Here is a 12,641-nt window from a genome sequence, read left to right on the forward strand (position 1 = left end):
CCACCTCCGTGTCTCTTGGCCCTTTGGTAAATCTGCAATGCAAGGAGGGTGGGGGGGGGGTTTGTCAGTCAGGTTGAGCAGGAGAAAAGTAAGAGCGCTGTGATGTGCTGTTGGCAGCTTCAGTTTGGCAGAGAAACCGGCCAGTGAGCGTAGGTGCGTTTTCAGTTGGTAGCCGTCATGTGGTGTTGAGGGGAGACCGAGCATGATTTGTATTGTTTAATGAAATGCTAAAGATTTATTGTAAACTGCCCGCCAAATCAATAAAGGGAAAATGACTTCAAGTCTCAAATCATCGCTCAGATACAGGACAGGGAAACTCGGAATCCAACATCAGTCATGGATATTCTCCAGGCCCAATCCCTCTAGTTTGCCTATGTGCCCTCTCCTGGTTTTCCCCAACAATCTCATCAGCAGTTCCAAGCCAGGTCGTTTCAAGCAGTCTCCCCGATTTTCATTCTGCGTCCCCTTTCTGAATCTTAAACCCAACCCACAAAAACGTCTAAATGATGACATGCCAGCTCATTTGTCCTATGTTTTGATTGGAAAACTCAGTTCCATCCCCTTATTCAAGCCTAGCCCCTTCTCTTGATTTGTCCCTTCAGTTACCAAGCCCAAATTCTGAGAGGTATAAGCCCAACCCTGTGCATTAAAAATGTTTCAACATTTCAATTTTGCCATTAAAACTTTAACATAGCAAATATTTTTACTTTACACTTGTACATAACATGATGCTGGATTTATTGAAACATCTCTCGTCCCGGCACGATATTGCAGGTTCAAATGAGGGTTTGTCCTGCTTTATTCAAAAATGATATCAGTTCTCAAAACATAATGTTCTATCTAGACATCTAATTTGTTAAATTATAAACATCCCCAAATCTCTGCTTCGTGACATTTTCTGGGGAGCAGAAAACACATTTTAGGTGTAACTCCTGGTCCCAAGGTCGAATTTCTATATTTTATGTCAACAGAGAGGCTTTTTTTTATCAGCGTTGCAGAAATATCTGTCTCCTTATCATGTGATCTATGAATCCTGAGAAAATGAACAAAATATGATCGTCCATCTAACCAATGGCAATCTCTAACATATATGCATATTTTGTCTTTAAGGGCACATTAGGTTTCATTTCTCCACTCCACATGAGCTCTAGACATCTACTTTCTGTGTTGACCAAAGCCTGCAATAAAGGCCATCAACATTCTTGCAGCCTCAAAGGCTAATGGATGATCTGTTTGCTTATCGAGAAAAGCAGAGCCTGTGGGCCCATCTCCATGCTCATGGGAACTCCCTCGGCAACAGGCCTGTGAGCAGTATTTCTGAGCTGACCACACCCTGGATTTTAATTTCAGGTATTATTCAGAGTTCAGCTCATTAAATGGATCACCTTATGCATGAATACAGCCTCCTCTATGGCCATGAAAAATCAGAGAGTGTCTTTCAGATAGAGTGCAGAGCAGAGCTTTGGCGTCCATTGGAGCAAGGGGGCTTTGAATATCAGTGTAAATGTCAACCCTCATGAACAGAAATCTATACTTTAAATTTCACCCTTTTTTCTTTAAGCATAAGACATGCATACCTATTTGACCTCATCTCACTGCAGATTTCTCCTGTGCCATGCCATCAATGTTCACTTTTCCATCAGGATATATTCACATTCCTCTGGCAAGGGAAATTTGGTCTCCATGTGCTCATTGCTTTAGGCTGCACACACCTCCACGATAGTGGTTTCTGCTTTTGCAAAGTTACACATCCATTGCAAAGTAAGCCTCTGGTTTGTTGGGTGTCCTGACCCACGTTTGAGCTATCATGCTGCAACATTTGGTGCTGTGGGCTTAGAAAATCCGAGATGGCCAAAAAGCCCATATGTGCGCCAGAATCCAGGAGAACCACGCAGTTTGTGCGCACACCAAAATGGTTACCTAACTTGCCACCCACCAGTGTAAAGAAAGATCTTTGTTAAAAAAAATCCACTGTTACTGATGTCAAAAATTTGCTGAAATCGTGGCTCATCGGACCACTTTAAAGATGCAACCCTTTTGTGGGGTTCCACATAACCATTTTACTGTAAGGAGCCCCATCAAAACAATGTTAAGCAAGGATTATTTACTACCATGTAAGAACCATTCCTGTTTGGAATGCATTAATCCAAGAAAGATCCCAAAAATGAAGTACCAACAAAATCCCCAAGGTGGCACTAGCGGTCTAAACTCTGACAGGAGAACTGAGTGCAGTTGCTGACAAAGGAATTTGACTCAGCTGACTTCAAAGGCTGCATTTTAATCAAAAATTACCCACCTGCTGTTCCCAGAGGCCAGAAGCCTGGGAAACCCTCTCACCTCAAGAGATTCACACCACAGCCCAGGATATCACATGGTCATAATAACCAAATGCAAAGTGACCCCCTGGTCTGCTGACCTCAGCCTCCCAGCGACCACACAATAGGCTCTTGCACTTGAATAGAATATGTTGATTTTGACTGTTTCCTGTCAACAAAGGCCTGCCTGCCAGCAGAGGCATGGTTTCTGACCCACCCAAGTTTCTAGGAGGAGGAGACTAACGCTGAGAGCTGAATTGCAGTAAAAATACATTTTATAAAAATACTGATAACTCTTTGTAATCAAATGACAGGAACGTATAACTTTGAGAGCCTTAATTTAAAAAATGTACCTTCGATTCAAGCCCAAACTCCAATTTGTGTGATGTTCTGGGGCAAAACCCTGCTATTTATTGACACCACATACTCTGTGTTTAAGCTAGAGATATGGGAATTTACTGGAGTAGGTATGGACAGCCTGTGTATATGTGTATAACTTTTAATGAAGAACCAAGGTTGCATAACCCACTAAAATCGAAAATAAGTTGCCATTTTTGAATGCAAGCCCTCAGGAAGAGCAGATTTGGGACAGAGACTACCTCATGTGATAGGTAATATGTACATGCAATGACAAACCACTATGTATTTGAGAAATGTGTATTTTCATCAAATATAGATTTGTGTGCAATTTGATAGGGGAGTGTCCTTTCTGCAGGCCATATAATGCCATCGCTCTGACACTCCACTTCTTTCCCCCAATCAAGAGAGAAAGGAAAGCTTGACCAATGATAAATTGAGAGAGGGGCTGGATTAGTGATGCTGCGCACACACCCACTTTCAAAACATATAAAAGGAACATTGAAACCCAGGTGGAGAGATTGAAATCCATTTGCTGCAACGCGCTCTGCCGGACAACACAACATCCAGAAGGCACAGATCCAACACTTAGACTTTAAAACTCCAAAGAACTTGATCCAGAACTCAAAGTAAGGGCCTAAACCCACAGACTGAGAACTCTTCTCAGCAGGCCTCAGCATCCAGCAAACCTAACCAACTATCAACAGCCGGGCGAGCTGTTTGAATTCCCTGCCTAGAACATTGCCGGGACCGGTAGCAGTGTCCAGGAGCCGTGCAGATCAGCGCTGTGTCCGGAGAAAGCGGGACCAGGAGCCGTGCAGACCGGTGCTAGACCAGACCAGCAGAACCCAAGATCCAGGAGCAGTGCCGGTGACCCAGAAAGCAGAGCTGTACTCGGAACCGGAGACCAGATCGCTGTGAAGTGCTGTACGCAGTGACCGGATCCGTGACAAAGTCGCCTTCCTGTCCAAAATCTCTTGTGAGTACTTAGCAAAAATCAGAACAAATCCCTTAGTTTAATATAATATAATTCAATCTATTTAACCTAAGTAGAACTGTCACCCGTCATTTTCTAGCTGCAAGCTGTAACCTGTCGTTTTGAACTTTTAAAATTTCAAATCCGAAAAACAACCTTCACAAAATCGTTCATAACTCCGTAACCGTTTGTGCTAGGAACTTGATTTAACTTTCCTCTGAAAGCTTAGAATCTAGGCTTTCCAAAGAACCTGGAACCAACTTGCTTAATCGTAATCACGATTCACGCACTCACGAATTTTACCACGATTTGCGATTTGGCCTGATTTCAGCCACCTGTAAAAATCAGCAGCTTTTGCCTGAACTGCTAAAATTTCGTTTGCCTCCTAAGAACCATTCCTGAATCATTGCTAGAGTGAGCCTGAACTAATATTAACTAGATACCACTCACCCTGAACCTCCTGAAGGGAATTAAAAGCATTTTCAGCATATTTCTCACTTCATTGTCACCATATTCAAAGCATTTTGCCTGTGTTTCAAAACTCCTATCTGTTGTATAAGCTGCTGGGGGGGAATTGAACTGAATTCTATTTGATTGCATTCCTAAGAACTGTGTGCTCTCATCTTCATCTCCTTACATTGCATAAAGGGGGGGGTGAATTGTCCAAGAAAGTGTTTACATTGTCTTTTGCTGAAATCCTATCAAGTTATTTTCTGTACTGCATTTTCATTCCACATTGCATCTATTTGAAACCATAAAAGTATTGTTGCTATCTTATCCATCCTATACCCACTCATCATTGATTATAAAGAAGTGTGCTAGTGCCAGATTACCCATTGTTGATCAACATCATATGTCTAAGTGTACTATCAGATATTAATTTATTATAAAGTGTGATATATATATATATATATTGTTTAAATTCTCAAATAAACCTTTTAAACTTGCAAAACAGAACTAATTCTTGGCTCAGTGTGGTCAGGGGGATTCTAAGAGAGGGGTGTTATATAGGGGTAGTCATCCAGAACTCATGAACTGGTCATAAAGATATATCAATAAGGGTTTCCATTCAGTATCCCAGACTAGGCATTGACTTAGCTGTAGTGTTGAATTGAATCCTCTTACAGGTTGTAGGTCTTATTTCAGGACAGGACCCATTTAATTGTGTTCCATCTCTTTTGCTCTGTATCAGCATTTTGATGTGGGGCAGTTGGGAATAAAATGGTCCCTTTTGTCTGTCAGCCCCCAGTTTGACTTCAAATTGCAAAAATGATGTCTGCCCTGTAAAACCCAACATGGCTAGAGGCAGCTCATTTGATCCTGGGGTGGAATTTGAACCCCACAACATACCTGAAACCACATATACTGTTTAATAACAAGACATGAAAATGGAAAAAGTCATCAAAGAGTAGGGGGAAGTCATAGAAACACAAAAAGGGACTTGGAAGGCAGAACAACCTGGTGTCCTCTCCACTCGCCTACCTCTGGCCTCTAGCAGACAGGTCCCACCTCACTTTTTCACACTGCTACTGTCCGACACTGGGGCAGGCTCCTCTCTGTAATGCTTTTTTTTTACGCCCTGACTTTGCACTCTACCACTTCCCTGCTCTCCTTGGACCCTTTCCTTTTAACCTCATATATCACACTCGGGATGTCACTGTCGCAATTTGCTTATACACAGACAAGGCTCGGTACTTGAAGTCCACTGCAGGCAGCAGTGATGTGTGAAGTTTAAAAGATGAATAACAAAAACAAAACACAAATACAATGGTGCGCTCTGTGCCGTATCGATCTGGGAAAGGGCAGATGAGGGAAAGGGGCAGTCTGCAGAATCCACTCATTATAATAAGGTAGATGCTACGGGTTATGAGAGGCAAGACACTTTGATTCAGAGAAACGGCTACTTGAGGTAGGAGGACCCAACGCACCCATTTCAACTTCTTTAGTATGCACGTTGGCAGACCGATTGCAGGCTCATACGCACACCTGAGCAAGTAGCTTTCAACATGTGCCAAATAGTAGCCCTACCCAGGAGATTAGCACAGGAGACTAGGCTTTGCAGATGCACTTAGTAACCAGTCACATGAGCATTATCTGTACTTTTTGGGCTGTAGATAGGTAATACTTTCATTGCTCTACTTGAGTCAACCCAAACCAGACTTGGATCCACCTCAACACATTTAACTTTTTGTGTAATCAACAAGTCTCTTCTCAACGCTTTGTCCCATAATGACACATTGAGGGTACCGGACTCCCTTTAAGGCAGGGAGGAAATTGTGGGCCAGGAAAGACGAATGGGGGTACATGTATATTATTTCCAGAAGAGACTAATGATGGCTAAACTTGATTCTGTCTTCTTAATACCAGAGGAATTCTAAAAGGAACCTGGCAGGGTAAGGAGAGCTGTCAGTAAAGCAGGCACGAGGCGGGGGGAGTAAGTTTGCTACTTACAAATCAAATCCCACCCATGTCCACGCGGCAGCCTAGGTACTTGCCCATTGAGTGGGGAATTTGAGTGTGGCCGTCCTTCTCCTTCTCAGAGTCAATCTCTGGGGAACCCCAGGCCAAAAGGCTCTGCAGAGTCCCTGTGGCACACTCATGCTTCTTTTTGGTGTGGCAGTGGGAACCAAGACTTTTTTGGGCTGTGCAGCACGCAGCAGGGTCTCAAAGTGCTCGGAAGCAGCGCAGTAAGGCAGCATGTTAGTGTCATACAAAACTTCAAATTAAAAAAAAAAAGAACAAGAAAGGAATGATTGCTCCTTACTTCATCTGTTTGACGATCGTGCTCTTCCCAGACTCTCCGGCACCTGTGAGTAAAAAAGAAATATATACTCATGAGTAAAGAGCTGGCTCCTGTTCAGATCTCAGAAAAACATATGAATATTAATATGCCTCTCGTATTTTATGGAAATTTCATTTCAAAAAGCACATTTAGTCCAGTGCAAAAGAGCATAAAAACTATAGTAGTTACTGCATGTATTTACATTTAGCTCACTTTGTTCTGGTTGTCATTTAAACTTGGTGTGAACAAAGACAACTCCCGGCCCACTGTGATGAATCTAGTGAGATCATCACTAAACTCCCAATATGGGCCGCCCCACATGAGGCCAGGGGAAGTCAGCCGCTACCTGATCCTGACCCTGGGGGCAGTATTATAAGGGAGGATCACATGGGAGGAGACTCATATCAAGGGGAATTGGTGACCACTTTAACTCCAATGTAACTGCTATGCACTTAACCTCTCTGATAACATCCAGTTCAACAATCAGATAGAAATGACTAGACATAAAAGACCCAAACCTATTATGGACTTCAAGATCCATAATGCCTGTGGTATTGGAACGAGGAGGATGGACCAAGAGCCACCAAAAGGAATATATGGTCTACTTGTTTGAAGGCAAAGCACCTGGGCGAGACATTTAAACCAGAAAATAGACCACCGCTGAGGAGAAGGAAAGAAGCAGCAAAGGCAGAAGCAGTCAGGAACGACACTGAAAAAATCAGAGCTGCAGTAGGAGTACGAACGCCAGCAGAAGTTGACGCGGGAAGAGAAAGCGTGCGGTTTTACAGAGTACATGCAGCAGGAAGCATAGTTGTGGTCAGCAGCAGGGAGAGAAGCCCAGCTGTGCGGGAGATGCGTTCCTGACGCAAGTTCCCTAGAGGTTCTGGAGGATGAAGAGGCCCAGCAGGGCCAGCGGGACTCAAGGGAGGGGCCGTGCAGGTGGTGCCCGGTACGGAAGAACTGCCATTCGGTTTACCAATCTGCAGAGGATCCGCCGCAGCGCAGGTAGAACTACGGAGATGCCAAACAAAGCTGGTGGGATGGCCTGCAAGTTAAGGTAACCCTGGGGCGCTCTGAGTGGCACATTTGCTAACATAAGACTATTTTGAATAGCCAGCAAGTACAATAAGAAAGCAAAAAGGGCGCAATTCTCCATTTATGAAATGTCAACTTGGGGAAACCTGTAACCCACATTGCCAAGAGGCTATCCAAAGAAGTAAGAGTGCAAAAAGGGCACAATTCTGCATATATGAGATGTCAACTTGGGGAAGCCTGTAACCCACATTGCCAACAGTGCTGATACTATAACAAAGAGATAGATAAGGGCAACACAGGTGCAATTCTCCTTTCCTGAGACACCAGTTTGGGGAAATCTGTAACCCACATTGCCACTTACAGAAGAGTTCAACTGTAGTAGCAGGGGTTTTTTTTCCAGGAAGGCCATTAGACGAGGAAAGAAACAGTTGATCTGAAGAAATGTGGTTGTGGTTAAGAGGTGTTGTGGAAAGACATTGGTAACAATTATTTTGCCAGACTGTTGCATCACCATAGGTAGTTGCTGTGCTATCCTAACAAAAACATTTCATTAGAAAATTGCCTTGGTTTATGAACAAGTGTTTGTGAAAGAGACATTTACTTTGCCAAGTGGAAGGATGCAGTGGATGGAAACAAAATTTTGTGTTGAACTTAACGAGAACTTTGTTGAATCAGAACTTTTCCAAGGGTATTCCTGATTTCATCCAGGGGAAGGGAGCCCTACTCTGGTTACAAGGAGTAGTTCTAAAAAACGATTTTGCACTCTTTTGATGAAATGAAGACAGCCAAATATTCCTTGCACACTTTTGTTGTATGTATTAGTGTGATGGTCAGAGATGTTTGGCCACTTGGTCATCTTTATTTAGTTTTAGTTTGCTAGGTAGAGATATTCTCTTAAGGATGGGGAAAGATCAGGATTTAGCTCCACCCTTTATATTTTAATAAATGGCAAACATTGAGAAAACTATACTGTTGTGTCCGTCGCGCATTTCTCCCCTCACACCACCAAATAATATGCAAGCATTTCCACATTTTAATGCGGTTTGTGCCCAAAGAACATCATGAGGCCTTGCCTCATCAGAAAATGCCAGTGCTACCCCCATAAACTAGGTGAACCCAAATAAAACCCTAAGGCTTGGCTACATAATAAATGCTAGCATTGTCACATTTTCACACGGCAAGTAACTTGCATACAAAAGAGGACATGCAGGCAAAGGCATGCGCTAGACCATCCAGCTCATAGAGCTTTTGTGCTTGTAAAAATTGACAAATCCATGTCAGTTTCTGATATCCAATGCCCACACAAAGCGCCAGTGGGCCCAAGCCCCACCATACTTACAAGAAAAACCATATTGAAATACCCTGAGGCACACAAAAAAGGCACTAGAAATTGCGTTCAATACGTTTAGCTACCTGTTAACTATTGTAATTATGCATAAATATTGTAAAATGTGCATATTTGTGCTGCGATATTTCCTTTTCCTTGATGCAAAATTTGGAAATCACTGCCAATCTAGATCTTGGCAAGGGTCGAGGGGTCTGCTTACAGGCCACCCTCATTTCTGCATATGTACGCTTTCCAAAGTCAGAGTAAGAGAGCAGGAACTAACAGTATTTGAGTTCAATTAGCTCCATTTGTTTACTTTTGATAGTCCCACTACTTTTTACAACCATTTTCACAGCTCCAGAGCTTTCCTTTTGGCAGCTAAGGCAATCACTTGACTTGGGCTCCTGCTAAGTTACTAAACATCAAACGCATGCAGGGTACCTTGCTTTGAGCTGCCTTCTAGTGCCCGCCTGGGTGTGAAGGGGACTTTAGGGGAACAATGCTCTGCTTAAATAGGCATATTTTGTGTTCCCTTCATTTCCTTTTAGGAAAGGTGCGTGCATTTATAGTTCACATGAATACAACTACTCATGGACAGCTGTGTGGTCTTATTCAGCATCTGCTGGAGGGAACTGTTCCAATAGTTTTCTTTACATGTGAACTATTATATATTAAAACCATGTGGCACTGCTGGTAAAACAATATAAAACGCCATACTGGATTGAGAATGAAAAAAAAAACTAAATAGTGTGAAAAAACTCCCAAAGCCCTTGTTAGGGAGAATTCTCTCTTTAGGCTGAATTGCCTAACCTAGTGAGTCCCCCAGCAGCTTTGCTGGATTTCTGGAGTTTGTTTTTTTCTCCTGCCAAGAGTGAGACTCTTTTTCTCCCACTCTTGGACATGATTTATGGTGTTCCTTTGACTGTTAATGTGTTTTATGGGCTATGGGGTCCTTTACTCCATAGGGTCTCATGTGTTTTTCCTATGTGTGTTTACACAGCACCCTCCGTGCAGTAACACAGGGGTGTCAGAGTGACACCCCACCATAGACTCCATTCCCTGGGACTGACTACTGTCTCCCAGGGCACGTAAAGTCACCATTGGCTTTACTAGTCCCAAATTATTAACAGAAACCAGTACACACCATCATATTGTGGACGTACTGGTCGGGGCAATTCGATTGCCCTGGGGTCTGTTAGTCGAGGGGGCACGTCTCCGTCCCCCCTGATCGAGTTTTGGCTGGTGGCAGTGGAAACTACTTTTTATATTCGACCGCGAATATTTCCCTATGGGATTTTCCCATTGTTCGAGGCTACCAACTTTAATTATTTAATTCTCATAGCCTCGAACATACCGCCGGTTTATTTAATAAATATTAATTCTACGGTTGGTATTTTTTGCCAAGGCTCGATTCTAAAATGGCCTTTGTGTTCTCTTCTGTGACTCCAACCCAAGTCGAGCCCTTTGTTCCACTTTTTTTGCGGGCTTCTCTACAGAAGCCTCCAAAAGTGGTGCCACTCTGTCTGGGTACCAAAGCGGGTGTGTTACTCTGGTAACTCAGATCGGACTCTTGTGTGATTGGCCCAAGTGGTGAGCCGGCCGGCTCACCACTTAGCATGTTTGAATGACAGCTAGGCTGAGTGAATGGGGGTTTTCTGCATAAAAGCAGGGCTTTGGAGACTCGAACTTCAGAAGTCGCCACAGGACCTGAGAATCCGACAAGGGAGAAGCTGAGCCGACCTACCACGACGACACCACCGGTGGAGCCCTGCAGAACCGACTCACCACTTCCCGACGACAGAGAAGATCTCCCGGCTGGAGAGGCTTCTTCCCCTGACTGGTGGGCACAACCAGTTTTCCTTTCTTTCTTCGCACCCCAGCCCGGTTTGTGGCCGAACTGCCCGTGCCAAGCACCCCGGCAGCCGGATAGCCACTCACCATAGAACCGCGAATCACCGGACCGCTCCTTGTACCTGAGAAACTCAGCGGCTGGTTTCTTCCCTGGCAGTGCAACGGACTCTTGTCTTCGTTAACGACTAGATCCTCTCCTCCCCCGGACGAAGCACTGAATTGCACCCGCTGCCAGGAACAACTGCCCCCGCTGGAGCGTTCTCACCACTTTAAGGTACCGTGTCTGCCAGGCCTCCCTTTCTAAAGATTGCTACAAGGTAATAATAACTCCTTAACCTTCTGGTCTGGGCTGGCCGCCTTGACCCTCTAACTGGTCCCTTTCTTTGGTCCAACTGCTTTTTGAACCGTTACAAGACTTTTGTGCACTGCAACCGTGTGACCTTGGACACATTTCGTTTTGATCCTCTTAAAGTGGATCCAGCCTATTGAACTCTAACTTCACTGTTTTACTTTGCCTTCCTCTCTTGTTATGTTCTGATAAAAGTGTTTGGATCTGTTTCAACTTGTTCTCTGCTCTTCTCTCCCTTTTTAAAATTGATTATTAGAGTGCCATCTACGTTAAGCGCTCACCGCTGTCTGAAAATAAGTGGGGCTTTACTTAAGACTTGTCTAATATTCTTTTAAGGGAGTGTATATCTTTTAGTGACCATGTTTTTGAATTGCTTACTATTAGTGCCTGTGTATTTTTCTAGATGTGGTTTTAAATAAATAATTATATCTCTTTTACACCAAGCCCTGGTCAGTGTTTACTTGTTCTACTGTGTTCTCTTGACCTATTGTGAATACTCTGTATACTGCCTAACTCTTCTTGAGGGAAGTCTGACTGCTCAGCCACAGCTACCAAGTGAATCTGTGTGGTACAGACTGCTACCAAGTGGGTTTACTGCCAAACACCTGTAGTCCTAAATCTTTTGCAGTGGTCCCAGAGGGAACTGCACAGGTTTCTGCCTAACAGCCCTCAAAAAGTTACATCTAAACCAAATTAGTACCCGGGATTGTAACCTGCTATCTCATTGGCCCTCGGCGGGTCGTTACCTACCTGACAAAGCCTTACCTGCACTTGTTCCACATCCCTCTATGTTCGTTCCATTTACGCACCTGGCCGCCATGGAAAAGGAGAAGGGTCTCCATGTAGTCCCTTCCCTCTGTTCCTTGGCGGACATTTTCTGTGTCTACTTTATTTTATCACTTTTTAATGGCCGCCCTGGAATGGGAGAAGGAACTATGTGTAGTTCCTTATCCCCATTCCATGGCACCATCTTGTTTATTAACTTTTTTTTTCTTTTTTTGAATGGCCGCCTTTGGAAAGGGAGACAGGACTATGTATAGTCCCGCCTCCTCGTTCCATGGCGACCATCTTTTTTTTTTTTTTTTCAGTTGTGAAATACCGACAGCGTCTCACAACTTACAAAAAGACTCCATTAGTACCCCAGTTTTACGGGCCTGAGTACTAACAGCAATAAGCCCCTCGCAGGTGGCTGGGGGGTATTACTGCTTCCGGTAATGCCCCGGGGCCTGTGGAAAATCCCTCGCTTTGTTCAGGCCTGTGAATGGAGGATAGAACAGTGGCAACGCGCTGGTCTTGGGAGCAAGACCACGCAGAGAAACAGAGGTTTGAATCCCGGATCAGTGATTAGAAACCAAACTCGGGTAGGTTATTAGGCGCGCTATAGAAAAAGCAATTAAATACACTATGGGTCCCGGGCCATTACCAGAAGTGATAATTCAACCCCAGTTCAGGGCTTATTGCTTAAATAATAAACCAATGAGAGAAAATTGAAACGCAATCTGGCTGAACCCCATGTTTTGATTCATCCCACTCACTTGGGTGACGGCAACCCCCACCCCTATCTATCAGGGTCACAGCAACCCCCACCCCTATCTATCAGGGCCACAGTTAAAAACTGTTCTACTCTGACCATAGTACCATCATTCTCA

The 12,641-nt window shown here is 44.0% G+C and overlaps 1 protein-coding gene across 1 annotated transcript in view; it reads right to left on the reverse strand.

The window, feature by feature from the left end:
* Positions 1 to 12,641, reverse strand: part of GNAI2 (G protein subunit alpha i2) — a 711,653-nt gene that overhangs the window by 331,562 nt on the left and 367,450 nt on the right. Inside the window, exon 2 of the mRNA XM_069644134.1 lies at positions 6,413 to 6,455. Coding sequence (XP_069500235.1) covers positions 6,413 to 6,455 — 43 coding nt within the window. The remainder of the gene's footprint in view (positions 1 to 6,412; positions 6,456 to 12,641) is intronic.

This window comes from Ambystoma mexicanum, chromosome 2p (genome assembly GCF_040938575.1).
Source record: "Ambystoma mexicanum isolate Mex_15411 chromosome 2p, UKY_AmexF1_1, whole genome shotgun sequence".
In the NCBI taxonomy this organism is placed as follows: Eukaryota; Metazoa; Chordata; class Amphibia; order Caudata; family Ambystomatidae; genus Ambystoma; species Ambystoma mexicanum.